The sequence below is a fragment of the Oncorhynchus tshawytscha genome, linkage group LG13 (assembly GCF_018296145.1).
Source record: "Oncorhynchus tshawytscha isolate Ot180627B linkage group LG13, Otsh_v2.0, whole genome shotgun sequence".
Classification (NCBI taxonomy): domain Eukaryota; kingdom Metazoa; phylum Chordata; class Actinopteri; order Salmoniformes; family Salmonidae; genus Oncorhynchus; species Oncorhynchus tshawytscha.
In genome coordinates this window covers 42996299-43011884 of record NC_056441.1, presented here as the reverse complement: position 1 = coordinate 43011884, position 15586 = coordinate 42996299, and the positions used below count along the sequence as shown (strand labels likewise).

Here is a 15586-nt window from a genome sequence, read left to right as displayed (position 1 = left end):
CTCGCTCCCTCATCTGCTACCATGAAAACTAGAGCACAGCCTATACAGAATCTGTAGATGTGTGCCAGTAAACTAAGGTTAAGTTCACTGGGTGAACTGAACAATTAACCTTTTAATAAACGTCTAGCTATAGAAACAAAAAATAACCCAGAAAATACGTTTAATTGGATTTTGCACAAACAGTTTATTTCCATCGGTCAAACTGTATAGACATGATGAAGGGTGGTGGGGATTGAGTGACTTTTGTGCTATTTGGGTACAAAGTAGTGGATGGCTGATGGCTCAAGGTTGCACCAATGAGTCACTGTCAACTTCAAATGGCAGCTATTCTAAAGAAAAGCGGATATCCCCTTGCTGACATTGAAAACAAACGTGATTCATGCCTCAATGCGGTCTTCCTCCAGACTGTGGCTTCTCTCTGCCCCCTCTCACTCTTTACTTAATATCACCTGGCAACACAGGCCTATAACTATACCTACACTGACAGTTCATTAAACTAACCAAATTCAAATAATGGGAATGGGTCATTCCATGTCATTGAAAACTACACTAGTTTGTTTGCATCCCTGTAATGAGATTATTGCTTATGTCTTCAGCTAATTTGCCTGAGAAGCAGGGAGGGTTGTCTGTGAAATCCCAATAAGAGGAGACAAGGCACTTTACCAGACAAATGCGCAGAAGTCCATCAACCGGAGTACCTCAAAGCAATACTGTTTGCCACTGAGGAATGTGGATTACCTGACTTCTTTGGTTACAACAAATGGACTATTTACAGGTATGTGCCAAAAAATGATAATGCGGGTCACACTTAAAATAGCCTTGCATTGATTTTTGTTATGTCTTTTATTATTAGTATGGTTGGCTGTATTGTAAATAATGTAGTTTTACATTCTGTCATGACAATGCCACTTTTCTAAGACCGTTCAGATCAACTTGCAATCAGAGACAGTGCATGTATTAAGTTGTGTAGTTTCCCTCCTTTGTACTAGCCTTGTGCAGAAAACATCTTCCTGACCTAATTATTTTATCTTTGCCGTTGACAGGTTTGAAAAAACAGGCCATTAGTTGAGTTCCTCCAGCTCTGAGTGAGAGATACTAAAACTCTACTGCAGCGCAGACACACAACTAGAGAAGGATTTTAAGTCCCTGGGTGATCCCATCAAGCAGTTCAGCAATTGTGTCAGGGACAAAACCAGACAACAAAATACACATGAAAAAGTGCATGGGGGACCGATGGGAGAGCATAGTGGTGAGCATGGGCTCAACAGAAGAGTGTAGTTGTAGTCCGGAGGCACAGCAGTCAGAAGGAAGACCGTCTCTTGCAGAGAGCTGTACCAGACTCTTGGCTCAGATTCAAAGAGAAAGTTTGAGGTGGTTGGCCATTGTTTTTAGTATATATCAAATAATTAAAGGCCAGTTTCCCAGACAGAAATTATGCCTAATCCTGGACTAGAAAGCACTTTCAATGGAGATTCTTAATTGAACAGGCTTTTTAGTCCAGACCTAAGCTAAATCTTGTGTCTGGGAAACTCCCTTAGAGCTTATTTAGATAAGTATCTAAGTACAGTGCATTTGGAAAGTATTCAGACCCCTTTACTTTTATCTGCATTTTGTTACGTCACAGCCTTATTCTAAAATGTATTGAATACATTTTTTCCCTCACCAATTACACACATTATAGCCCATAATGTATTACTGCAAATGTATTAAAAAAAAAACACCTTTTGCTATGAGACTTGAAATTGAGCTCGGGTGCATCCTGTTTCCATTGATCATCCTTGATATTTCTACAAATTCAATTGATTGAACATGATTTGGAAAAGCACACATCTGTCTATATAAGGTCCCACATTTGACACTGCATGTCAGAGCAAAAACCAATCCGAGGTCTAAGGAATTGTCTGTAGAGCTCCAAGGCAGGATTGTGACGAGGCACACATCTGGGGAAGGGTACCAAAACATTTCTGCAGCATTGAAGGTCCCCAAGAACACAGTAAGTAGCCTCCGTCATTGTTAAATTGAAGAAATTTGGAACCACCAAGACTCTTCCTAGAGCTGGCCGCCCGTCCAAACTGAGCAATCGGGAGAAGGGTCTTGGTCAGGTAGGTGACCAGGAACCTGATGGTCACTCTGACAAGAGCTCCTCTGTGGAGATGGGAGAAACTTCCAGAAGGACAACTATCTCTGCAGCACTCCACCAATCAGGCCTTTATGGTAGAGTGGCCAGACTGAAGCCACTCCTCAGTACAAGGCACATAACAGCCTGCTAGGAGCTTGCCAAAAGGCATCAAAGGACTCAGACCATGAGAAACAAGGTTCTCTGGTCTGATGAAACCCTGATTGAACTCTTTGGCTAAATGCCAAGTGTCACGTCTGGAGGAAACCTGGCACCATTGCTACAGAAACCTGGCACCATTGCTACCATTGCTACCATTGCTACGGTTTCATGGACTGGGAGACTAGTCAGGATCGAGGGAAACATGAACGGAGCAAAGTACAGAGAGGTCCTTGTTGAAAACCTGTTCCAAAGCTCTTAGGACCTCAGACTTGGGCGAAGGTTCAACTTCCAACAGGACAACAACCCTAAGCACACAGCCAAGACAATGCAAGAGTGTCTTCGGGAGAAGTCTTTGAATGTCCTTGTATGGCCCAGCCAGAGCCCGGAATTGAACCCGATCGAACATCTCTGGAGAGAGCTGAAAATAGCTGTGCAGCGATGCTCCCCATCCAACCTGGCAGAGCTTGAGAGGATCTGCAGAGAGGAATGGGAGAAACTCCCCAAATACAGGTGTGCCAAGCTTGTAGCGTCATACCCAAGAAGACTCGATACTGTAATAGCTGCCCAAAGGTGCTTCAACAAAGTGCTGAGTAAATGGTGTGTGAACTTAAATATCACATTTACATAAGTATTCTAAAAACCTGTTTTTGCTTTGTCAATTTGGGGTATTGTGTGTGTATGTTGATCAGGGGGAACGTAATACATTTTAGAATAAGACTAACGTAACAACGTGGGAAAAGTCGAGGGGTCTGCATACTTTCTGAATGCACTGTGTATCTGCTTGGGAGACTCTTACAATGCCACTGAAGCATCTCTAATGTTTCTGTATTGTGTTACTGTAGGAAACAGAAAGATTGTACAGAGGTCCGTCAGGAGCCAGCACTTCCTCCCTAAGGTAATTCTGTGTGTGTGAACGTCACGTGTGACTGGTCATAATGACAGATGTAAGTCACTCGTTCAGTGGACATCTGATCTCACAATATACCCATTTCATTTTGATGGACTAAAGGAGTTTATGGATGAAACTTGGGAATCACAAGAGACATGAGGTCAGTTCAATTAGAATGTCTCTTCTTTACAGAGGGCTTACATGGCTACCATTGGCCAGGATTTTAGTATTAAAACTTACAAGAGACGGATCATTTAACCTTTTTGTTTTTTTTATCCCCATGTAGGGTAAGACCAATGCCAAGAGCAACCAGAAAGCTGCGAAGAATGATTAGTTGTTGGTGCCTTCAAGGGGCTCAGTCTGAATGGGACAAGAGGCGCCCAGAGCTCTATGGCCTCTAGCGAGGACCAGTGTAAAGTCATGTGGGACAAAAGACAACTTGTATCACCTGGCCTCTACTTCCAGGCTTCGTTCACGTGCGTGAAAGCCGGGCCGAAGCTACATATCTAGCACTTTAATCTGGTCCATCAGCAGGCTCTATGTTGACCTATATTTATGTGGTAACAAAAAATGACTGGGAATGAGGTTACCCTTGTGAGAAGTTGAAGACACTGAACTCTAGGAAAAACAACACTTGTGATGAGAAATGATAATGAAGCCAAAGTTGTAAAGGTGGACTCAGCGGTATGACAGATGCAGAAAGTAAACAGCATAGTGGGTCAATTCCCGCAACAACTAAGCGCGAAGCTCAACTCTGATGTTTTGGTCCAGTACCTACCACACTCTAATGGCATGAAGCAAAGCTGTGCACATGTGCGAGCTCATCTTGCATCTCCCTCATCTCAATATCTGCTGCTCGTGGCAATGTCATTTTGCTGAGTCTACCTTTTAAGTTTGTTTAAAGATGAAGGGGTAAGTGCATTGGCATACCCCTGCAGCCCCCACGTGCCTGCTAGAAGTCTACTTTTTATTTAATCATTTTGACAGTAACCCTCCAAAAAGAACTACGACCTTGCGGGGGTTCAGAGAAACTGTTACGGCAGTGGGTAAGTGAATGTGAAGATGCATTTCAATTGCTTGATCTTTTCTTTGCCCCTGTAGCCGTGGAGATCACTTTGTCATTTAGTGCTGGTAGTCTTCTGTCTGTATTGTCATGCGCTCACTTGTTTTTATTTCACCTTTTTAACTAGGCAAGTCAGTTAAGAAAAATTCTTATTTACAATGGTGGCCTACCCCGGACCAATTTGCGCCACCCTATGGCGCCGCCCTACGCCGCCCGCCCTCCCAAATATGGCCGGATGTGATACAGCCTGGATTAGAACCAGGGACTGTAGTGACGCCTCTTGCACAGATGCTGTGCCACTCGGGAGCCCGACCATTGTTAATGTTCTGCTTTAGACTAGAACATCCTAGATAGGTTTGTCATTGAACTGATTTACAACTTACACACTTTAAGAAAATGTACTTTGTGTCAATTTGTCTGTCTGCCAAATGGAATTGATTGTCTTTAATGTTGCATGAGCATAAACTGGCAAATCTCTTTGGAAATGTATAACTTGATCACTCAGATGACCTATTTAAGAATATATTGGACATAGTGTAACAATTAGAGTTAAACTGACAGACTAGGCCCTGGCTTTCTGTGGTACTGTAGATTGAGTGCAACACTGCTGTAATTAAACACTTGATATGAAAACAGAATGGATGCACAATGCTACGGAAGAATACTGTTCTTATGACAAAGATGATGGCTAGGGGGTCACGAGCAATGGTAAATTGGGGTAACTAATTCCAATGTATTGAAGAGAGGGGGCATCAATATAGGAATAGTAGTGGACTTTCTGGCTCTGTCCCAAATGACACCCCATTTAGTTCATGTCTATTGCCCAGGATCCATATGGTTCTGGTCAAAAGTAGTGCACTACATATGGAATAGGATGCCTTCTCTGTGTAGTGGAATCAATAATCTGATGAATGCAAAGCAAGAGGGATACTTGCGGGACGTTGTCTCTACCTCGCTCGCCAACCAAAGTGCATGAATAGTGGAGTAAACTGAAGGGAGAATATTTGTGCACTCGCAGAAATAATAAAGTATTTCTTAAATCTACTTCCATTGTCCTCCAAGAGCAGCTGGACCCCTTGTTTCACAGTAAGAGAAGAATTCCTTCATCTGTTATAGGATCCTGTACCCATTTCCGAACACATACCAGGCAGTCGTTACCTGAGGATGTCATTGTTCTAACCTGAACCTAGACTGCGTTGTTACAAACAAGCTTTTATTTAAAGGTATATAAAAAAATACAGGCAAACTAAGGTGGTTACAGAAATGGAAGATTTCCTGTCATCTTTCCTACTTTAATTGAGGCCAGTCAGTGTGATGCTCTCATGGAGGTTGCACGTCACAATTATATACATTAAAAAACAAGCACAAAAGTACATTTCTCAGGACAGTGGATGCACTGTCAAGAGTAAGTAAGAATAATGGGTCGAGTCTCGATTCTCCACCCTTCTTCCGAAGTGTGCACTTCCAGACTTCCTCGCATGGATTTTTACAATGGTGGAAACTCTCTTCGGCCAATGCTTTTAAACATGATGTGGAGTGTGCAAGTGCACACTTGGGTAGTATCCTTAACCATCACACCTCAACAGACATCACTCTCTCTGCTCCATCTTGACTTTAGGAGGCTTCAAGAACGACCGGGGTTTCTTCTCTTTTTTAGCTTTGCCTTTGCCTGCCTGGAAACTCCTCCAACTATCCACTCGGCCATCCCTTGTTTCCTTGTGACAAAAAATGTAAGGTATAGTCAGCGATGCATGAAGAAAACAGCAATATCGGGCCGACTTCTACAACAACTGACTTTACCCTGCTGCTGGTGGTGGTAACGCCATATCCCTGAATCTCAGTTAAACAACTGAAGAGCCAGCAGCTACTTTTCTTAAAAAGGTTAACTAGGCAAGTCAGTTAAGAACAAGTTCTTATTTTACAATGATGGCCTACCCCGGCCAAAACCCCCCCTAACCCAGACGACGCTGGGTCAATTGTGCGCCGCCCTATGGGACTCCCGATCACGGCCGGTTATGATACAGCCCGTGATCAAACCAGGGTCTCATGCAGTGCCTTAGACCGCTGCGCCACGTCCCTCCTCATCCCAGCTTCTTTTGGGAGATGTTGATCGTTTACTGCTTAATGTCATTTTCACTCAAATGTAATTACAACCTTTTTTCAACATACCTCAAAGTTCTTCTGCCATTCCCTCTCTCGCTTAGCTTTCTCTGCCGTCTCAATCTCTTCCTCTCTTGCCCTTTTCCTGAGGAGAAAAATGACGCAAAACATTGAATGGTATTCCCTCCTTATGGCCACCAAAAGAAAACACGAGGGCCATGTATTCCTATAATTCAAGTATTAAGCAATTACACTGAGCGTTCTGTGCTGATGTGTTCTGTATTTCACCAACGATATACAGTGGGGCAAAAAAAGTATTTAGTCAGCCACCAATTGTGCAAGTTCTCCCACTTAAAAAGATGAGATGCTTGTAATTTTCATCATAGGTACACTTCAACAGACAAAATGAGAAGAAATAAAAAAACAGAAAATCACATTGTAGGATTTTTAATGAAATGATTTGCAAATTATGGTGGAAAATAAGTATTTGGTCAATAACAAAAGTTTCTCAATACTTTGTTATATACCCTTTGTTGGCAATGACAGAGGTCAAACATTTGCTGTAAGTCTTCACAAGGTTTTCACACACTGTTGCTGGTATTTTGGCCCATTCCTCCATGCAGATCTCCTCTAGAGCAGTGATGTTTTGGGGCTGCTGCTAGGCAACGCAGACTTTCAACTCACTCCAAAGATTTTCTATGGGGTTGAGATCTGGAGACTGGCTAGGCAACTCCAGGACCTTGAAATGCTTCTTATGAAGCCACTCCTTCGTTGCCAGGGCGGTGTGTTTGGAATCATTGTCATGCTGAAAGACCCAGCCACGTTTCATCTTCAATGCCCTTGCTGATGGAAGGAGGTTTTCACTCAAAATCTCACGATACATGGCCCCATTCATTCTTTCCTTTACACGGATCAGTCGTCCTGGTCCCTTTGCAGAAAACCAGCCCCAAAGCATGATGTTTCCACCCCCATGCTTCACAGTAGGTATGGTGTTCTTTGGATGCAACTCAGCATTCTTTGTCCTCCAAACACGACGAGTTGAGTTTTTACCAAAATGTTCTATTTTGGTTTCATCTGACCTTATGACATTCTCCCAATCTTCTTCTGGATCATCCAAATGCTCTCTAGCAAACTTCAGACGGGCGTGGAAATGTACTGGCTTAAGCAGGGGGACACGTCTGGCACTGCAGGATTTGAGTCCCTGGCGGTGCAGTGTGTTACTGATGGTAGGCTTTGTTACTTTGGTCCCAGCTCTCTGCAGGTCATTCACTAGGTCCCCCCGTGTGATTCTGGCTCACCGTTCTTGTGATCAATTTGACCCCACGGGGTGAGATCTTGCGTGGAGCCCCAGATCGAGGGAGATTATCAGTGGTCTTGTATGTCTTATATTTCCTAATAATTGCTCCCACAGTTGATTTCTTCAAACCAAGCTGCTTACCTATTGCAGATTCAGTCTTCCCAGCCTGGTGCAGGTCTACAATTTTGTTTCTGGTGTCCTTTGACAGCTCTTTGGTCTTGGCCATAGTGGAGTTTGGAGTGTGACTGTTGTGGACAGGTGTCTTTTATACTGATAACAAGTTCAAACAAGTGCCATTAAATACAGGTAACGAGTGGAGGACAGAGGAGCCTCTGAAAGAAGAAGTTACAGGTCTGTCAGAGCCAGAAATCTTGCTTGTTTTGTAGGTGACCAAATACTTATTTTCCACCATAAATTGCAAATAAATTCATTAAAAATCCTACATTGTGATTTTCTGGATTTTTTTTCTCATTTTGTCTAACAAAGTTGAAGTGTACCTATGATGAAAATTACAGGCCTCTCGTCTTTTTAAGTGGGAGAACTTGCACAATTGGTGGCTGACTAAATACTTTCCCCCCCCACTGTACCCCCAAATGCTTCATGTACAATATTCAGTTCACTGAAATGGCACTGTTACCGTTCATGCATGTCCTTGGCTTCCCTCTCCTTCCTCTTGATTTCAAGCTCTGCAAACAACTTCATAGTCTGCTTGTACACCGCCTGTCTGAACTGAGAGAAGAGTGGTTTCCTTAGTAAAATAACAATAAGCCCAATATCAAAACAGCCTTACATCTGTTACAAGTTAAATTTAACTACTTGTCAATACCATTTCTGGGTCATCCTCCTCCACGAATTGAGGCTTCCCATCCTTCTTCAGCTGTTTCTTCTTCTCTTTCATCTGTTGCAATAAAAGATGCCACAGCACAACATTTTTACTGCAATACATGAACTTCAACTGTAATAGTAGCATCACTACTATTAATACAGTTGTACAGTAAATATATACCCTATTCCCTTTATAGTGCTGGCAGTGGTCAAAAGTAGTGCACTATAAAGGGAATAGGGTGCCATTTGGGAAGCTCCCTATAAGACGTATGAATAGAGGGTCCAGCGGTCAGTTACTTACATTATGCTCAACATATTCCCTTCCTGCTTGGATTACATCAACTGCCCTCTTCTTCTGTTCTGGTTCCAGCAGATTTTTGTATGCCTTGTCCACAGCTAGAAATAGTGGTATTGGGGGTTGATAAGAACTCTTTGAATGTATTCGGCTAACTGATGTAGACATATTGTGCCTGCAATCATATTTCTACCTTCAAAGGCTAGTTGTGCTCTGTCTGGATCATCCTGGTTCTTGTCTGGATGGACCAAGATGGACAACTGAAATGGAAAGAGTACATATTACTTGTTAGATATTACTGCACTGTCGGAGCTAGAAACAAGCATTTCGCTACACCCGCAATAACATCTGCTAAACACGTATGTGACCAATATCATTACATTTACTTTGAGACAAAGGTTAATTAATTTGTGTGTTTCAGGACAAACACTTTTGGATTCTTATCCACTGCCATTCCACCTCTAAAAAAAAACTATAATCGGCAGCTATATCGATAATCTGAGACCTTTGCCTCCCTAAAAACGATATCGGACCCAAAACTCACATATCGGTCAGTCTTTACTTTGGACATCCCGAGCTGACATGGTACAAATCTGTTGTTCTGCCCCTGAACAGGCAGTTAACCCACTGTTCCTAGGCCGTCCATTGAAAATAAGAATTTGTTTTTAACTGACTTGCCTAGTTAAATAAAGGTAAAATTTAAAAATAAAAAAAATTGCACGCACGAGGGGGAAAAGCAATGTTTTAGCATTAACTTCTTTGTTGTTGCAATATCTATCGCAAACGGATGTGGTTGTTTCACCACTAATGTTTACAGTTAAGATATGATGGGAAATCTAAACTATAAAATAGACAGTATGTAAATCGACCAGTACAAATAAATAAAAGCAGCAGTGATGGTAGTGAGTGTCAGAGTGCATGTATGGAATGGGTGTAAAGAGTCCATGCAAATAGTCTCTTAATAGGGTGCAGGTGGACACCTAGGGTAGGCTGTTCAACAGTAGTATGGCCTGGAAGCTGTCAAGGAATCTGTTGGTCCAAGATGGGATACTCCGGTACCTTCTGTCAGAGATGTAGCATACCTACCGCTCGGAACCTCTTCTTCAACTCCTCATCTGTTGCCTCTGGATCGATTTGTAACACCTGCAATTGAAATTAGGCATTTCACTAGAAGCAAAGTTGACACTGCATAGCCTAAAGCAACACAGATGAGGCTGTCAGTAAAATATCAATTTACATCAAGTGATCCAAACCTCTTGACAAAGTCGCTGGTGTTGGACAAAGAATGTTACACCACGCCTTTCCCTTTGAGAAACACATTCTTGCACTTTGCCATCTTACCCAGACAATGGTCACACAACGTTAACGCCATTTAACTTTGACACCATTCCAGCACATTCAGCAGGTATATCAAACGGGTTGAATACTGCAACGATGCGTCGGTCAGCACAACACCTAAGCCATCATGCCAAGAGGCCTGAACCTCTTGATGAGGTGTCTGGTGTTGTACTAAGGACCCTTCAATGCAGTTCTACATATCAATCTTGTCACAGTAATAATAGATCAACTACAGTTGAATGTGACAGGAACTAGCCACTTACCTCAAAGGGGTTTAAATTGAAGTAGGATGACCCAGGTCTGAGCAGCCTGTCTATTTGCTGCTTCGAGGTTAGCACAGAGTCTCTTTTCTCTATCTGCTTTACCTGTTGGACAAAGTAATGTCATATTAGTTAAGGTCACAGAAGTTCACTCATGATCATTTACATAATCTTGATCTCTCTCACTGGCCAGCTGGCGTAGCATTATACCGCAGGCCTCATGAGTCCGCTTGGGGAAGGTTGGATAGATGGAACTGAGCATGTTTACATTCATTCCAGAGCACTAGCCAGCAGATCCGACCTGCTTTCTTACAGCTGCACTAGGGTCTGACAGGCTTCCTGTGTAGATTAATGCTGTGTTTACATGGTATGAGGTAGACTGCAAACTGGATGTCATTGTTTTCAATGCGAGCACAACGGTAAATGCCATCTGCCACTATGGTAGATGGGACTTGCCGCCAGAGTTAAAATATTTTGCCGTCCTCCATAATGTTGTTTTTCTTCCAGATGTCGATTTGCAACGCTGGCTTGCTTTGCCCTCAGTCTTTCTTGCTTTATTGTCCCACTATGCAGACTGGTATGACAGCTTTTGTATACCTTGTCTAAACCCAGCATAAAACACCACGTGCCGAGATTAACACCTCAATCACACCGACAGCGTAATTGCGTTTTGGTACACCAGAAGAACATTCATTTCTAATGGAATGCTGCATTTGCCTTGCGTTGCAGATGCAGTACGTTCTACGTTTTCCAAGCCATATTTTGCCCTGGCTCTGCAGTGCCTTCTACACAGGAATCCTGTAAGACCCAAGTACAACTGTAAACAAGCGGGTCGGATCTTCTGGCTAACTAGAGCAAGTATTGTAATATAGCCTTCTGACGAATACGTTGGGGGCGTATCCATAAGTGAAATACCGAAACTAATACTTGAAAGACTACAGATCAAATACAACCATTCACCACTTTTAAAAAACAAACAATTTCTCTACACTTACAAAACAAAATAGCGGTTTACCAAACTTTATGCGTATTAGGATCACTGAGAATTGTTCTGGCGAATCAACACCACAGCTGTTAGTGTTAGCAATTGCTAGCTAGCACATATACACACACCGTGTTATGCGAGCAAACGAAAGCTAGCTCGCGTCAGCTACTGAGCTAGCTAACGTTAGCCTCTCGAGCTTTTTAGCCAGCAGGTGCTTAAAGGCCTCTTACAAATCCAGAGCATTAATGGTCGGAATTGTTCAACACCTTAAATAGCATATATTTCCTAAATGTATCATACCTCTGTGTAGAAATGATTGAACAAATCATCCGGACCACTCTGGGCAGAGGGCTCTCCTCCAGCAGCCGCCATCTCGGCTTCATTCATCTGACGTCACAATATCCACTATCACGTGACTCAATGCAGTTTTTTGCGCGTATATGCACATACCTACTCATTCAAGGGTTTTTCTTTATTTGTAACTATTTTCTACATTCTCTTCACTATTATTCTACATCAATGACCCACCACACCTCCAGGCTGTTGAAGGTCTATTTGACCAAGGAGTGCTGCAACAGATGACCTGGCCTCCACAATCACCCAACCTCAACCCAACTGAGATGGTTTGGGATAAATTGGACCGCATAGTGAAGGAATAGCGGCCAACAAGCGCTCAGCATATTTGGGAACCCCTTCTAGACTGGTAGAAAAGCATTCCAGGTGAAGCTGCTTGAAAGAATGCCAAGAGTGTGCAAAACTGTCATCAAGGTAAAGGGTGGCTACTTTGAAGAATCGCAAATATAAAATATATTTAGATTTGTTTAACACTTTTTGGGTTCCTACATGATTCCATGTGTTACTTCATAGTTGTGATGTCTTCCCTATTATTCTACAATGTAGAAAATAGTAAAAATAAAGAAACACCCTTAAATGAGTAGGTGTGTCCAAACTTTTAACTGGTACTGTATATAAACATAGGGGCCTTCAATAAACATTACGGGCCGTTTCCCAGACATATTAAACCTAGTCCTGGAATAAAAAAGGTTTTAATAGGGAATCGCCATTGAGAAAGCTTTTTAGTTCTGGACTAACCTTAATCTGTGCACGGGAAACCAGCCCTACATGTCAATAAAATATATAATGCATAAAGATTTGTGATCGCTAATAGTACAGGTCAGGTTTCATGTTCCAAACCATTCAATAAACTGCATAAAACATAGCTAGTTGATGTAAAACTTCACTGTAAAATGGGAAATACTCTTTAAAAAAATTTAAAGGCAAGGAATATATATTTTGGTGCTGAAAAACTATTTGGGTGTTCAAAAATATACCACATTTCCCACGATTACGATTTACTACCGATGCACAGAAAAAGCAGTTTCCTATCTGATATATCTAAGTATCTGCCCGTTTATGGAAAGGGAGCTCTCGTCAGTTTCGGAGCGCGTGAATCTTCCTCCACGCTACACTCCATGGACAACATCGTCGAGGTTGGTGAATCCTGTACAGGGCAGTCAACAGCTGCATGATCACCTACTGAAGCCTTGGTGAAACAGCTACTGCATGTCCACTTTGCACTGCAGCAGAGGCGGCAGCGGTTGACATAAAAATTACTATCTCAATCATTGTTGCAAGTTATATTCATTTTTCTTCAATATTAATTATGCTGATGTGTATCTCTACTACTCATACTGTATGGAGAAATATCTTATAAAGCCCCATACAAATTATGAAACCTATTGGTCAGTCACCTGATTTTGATTCATCTTGATGATTGTAAGGCCACAACCAGAGCAAAGGTGACACTGGGCCACTCATGAAGTGTCCAGAACATGGCATCACAGCAAGCGCCATGGACAGATGGGTCCCAAAACTACATTCCAACTTCGGATCACGCCATATCCGATAATGTCCTCAATTGATGAGGTCGGTGTATGCTCATGAGAAACCAGTTGGTAAATGCAGATTTAAGAGAAATGACACAACCTCAATCCCTATTGTAATGTAATGCTAGATAGGTGATTCACATTTTAGTCATTGGGCAGATGCTCTTATACAGAGCAATTTACGAGTTGCGAGTGCATACATTTTTTTGTACTGGTCCCCCATGGGAATCGAACACAAGCACCATGCTCTACCAACTAAGCCACACAGGACCCTGTTATTAAGGAGTACATGTTCAATCGAAAAGGGCACTGTCACTTTTTTGCAAAGTCATATCCCACCTTTCACATACATCAACACCAGTCTTGAAATTCCGAAGTATAACAAGAGTCAATTTACTTCAACAAAAATAAACTAGGTCTGCCTAAATGGTCAACGCAAAACATGGTCCAACTTTCCTCTCATATTTAATTTGTCTGCTAGGGCTCCGGCTGATAGCCTGCTGGACACAGGCTGCTGGACATCTTCAGGGTGACAGGTGGAGGAGCCACAGCGACAGTGGGTGGTGACAGTGCCAGCCCTGGGCGGCTCTCTTGGCCTACTCCAGGGTCTCTAGGCGCTGGATGGCCTCCCTCACCCGTGCAGCCAGGCTCTCCTTAAGGTCCAGGCCTTGATGTAGCTGCTTAGACAGGGAGTCTGCCTCTAACCACTCCTGCATAGGTATGTGGACACATCAAAATCAACAGAATAATCAGTGCAACTGTCCCCAAAAAATTATATTTATGTAAAATAAAGATTTTATATTGAAGAAATTAAATAATATTTTCACCTTCCATTCTATGACATTAGAGAGGTATGGGGACAGGAAGATCAACGTAGTAGAGTAGCCATGGAGTCTTTTCATCAGCCTGGGCTCGCAAATATGCCAAGAGTTCATCAGGGGGAGGTGTCTATGCCCACTGTGGCCCAGGCTGAAAGTTTGGAGGAAATAACAGAGGTCTCCTTAGGGGGAGAGCTGTAAAAGGGCCACAGAGAAAGCCATCTCAACCAATATCAGACATTCCTGTAAAACAAAGCACAAGTTCAGCAACACCTCAATAGAATCTTTAAAAATATATATGGAATGCTAGGTTATCAATGGAATCCTACTAGAATATTATAGGCAAATATCAGAGAATGATTGACATCACATCTTCAATGGATTTACTTATAAAATAATGTAATATAAATTAAGGGCTCCGATTTCAAATGTTATAGATGAATTAATATACAGCAGAATAGAATTGGAACAAATGACACCTTACCCATAAGTCTACTCCATTTGTATAAGCCCAACCTAACTGGTCCACAGGTAGGACAGGGTGAGGGCTAGCTTGAGGGCAGCTCCCCTACAGTCTGGTGACAGAAGCAACATATAACACACAACTCTTATTAAATAGCATCATTTGAATATACCTTTGATTTGACATTAATACAATGCTAAATTGTTGGCAACATTAATCACATTTGCTTGTGAGATAAGGCACATCTGTGAAACAAATACACTGCCCAATTTCCAGGCACCATCTTGTTCTATCACTTGCCCAGCCGTCGACTAAATTGTAATCTTGAAATACATCAGTGTTGTCAATTACCACAGTAGGAACAGGTATCCATCATACAGAAGGTCAATGTCAGAGTTTCTAATTGCCCAATAAAACATATGCTTAGTCAGAGGGGAAAAAAAGAAAAAGGAATTCTAAAAGTTGATTTGAGATTAAGAAAGGAAATCCTTTTTCAAAAGAATGTGGCATGGGGACAGTTCAAGCAATTATCACAATGGGGTGTAGCTAAGGCTGTGTCCCAAATGGCACTCTATTCCCTATGTAGTGCACTGTTATTGACCAGGGCCCTATTGGCTGTTTAAAAGTAGTGAATATGCCATTTTAGACAGAGCCTAAGTGACAGGTGTTCATTTGGTTTGGAGGTTTAGACCCATGTCCTTCATAAAAAGCCTAGAATCTGACTGTCTGCTTTTGTCCATTTCATTCCGTGAATTAATAGGTCTAATCTGCTTCAGAGTAATGTGGTCAAATGGCTTTAATACTACTGTGACCTACCACGCCTCGGCCAATCAGGATGACTAGGCTAACTCCCAAGTAAGGGGGACAATAATTACCTTCTCCAGATTTGAAGTTGTCTAGAGTTCCAATAACAATATAGAAGCTTCATTACCCTAGTTTGAGGATGCAAGGGTTGTCATTGAGACCCACAAAAATAATTCATTTAAAAATGTAGAATCTACATCATTCACAGTAGTATATTATCAGCAACAATAACAAGCGTGGCATGACTTTAGCTGGAAATTGCCCCCCTTTGATTTTAGCCACAGT

The 15586-nt window shown here is 42.2% G+C and overlaps 1 protein-coding gene and 1 long non-coding RNA gene across 2 annotated transcripts; both read right to left on the bottom strand.

Moving 5' to 3' along the window:
* Window positions 1-5426: 5426 nt before the first annotated feature.
* On the bottom strand, window positions 5427-11755 carry LOC112266651 (dnaJ homolog subfamily C member 8). The gene is made up of 9 exons (XM_024444329.2): window positions 11631-11755; window positions 10349-10450; window positions 9834-9890; window positions 8941-9007; window positions 8754-8848; window positions 8454-8525; window positions 8265-8356; window positions 6400-6475; window positions 5427-5945 (listed from the first exon to the last, which is right to left on the bottom strand). The coding sequence occupies exons 1-9, from the start codon at window positions 11715-11717 to the stop codon at window positions 5820-5822; spliced, it is 774 nt and encodes a 257-aa protein (XP_024300097.1). The 5' UTR covers window positions 11718-11755; the 3' UTR covers window positions 5427-5819.
* Window positions 11756-13585: 1830 nt separating this feature from the next.
* On the bottom strand, window positions 13586-14610 carry LOC112266652. The gene is made up of 3 exons (XR_002955976.1): window positions 14519-14610; window positions 14044-14277; window positions 13586-13926 (listed from the first exon to the last, which is right to left on the bottom strand). It is a non-coding gene; the product is annotated as an uncharacterized LOC112266652 (long non-coding RNA).
* Between the last annotated feature and the right edge of the window lie 976 nt (window positions 14611-15586).

Coding starts and splice junctions, on each gene's coding strand:
- LOC112266651 (XM_024444329.2), bottom strand. CDS start 11,717: ATGAATGAAGCCGAGATGGCGGCTGCTGGAGGAGAGCCCTCTGCCCAG. Junction 9,008..9,833: donor TGAAGAAGAGGTTCCGAGCG/GTAGGTATGCTA, acceptor TTTCCATTTCAG/TTGTCCATCTTGGTCCATCC. Junction 6,476..8,264: donor GCCAAGGACATGCATGAACG/GTAACAGTGCCA, acceptor TTTTCTCCTCAG/GAAAAGGGCAAGAGAGGAAG.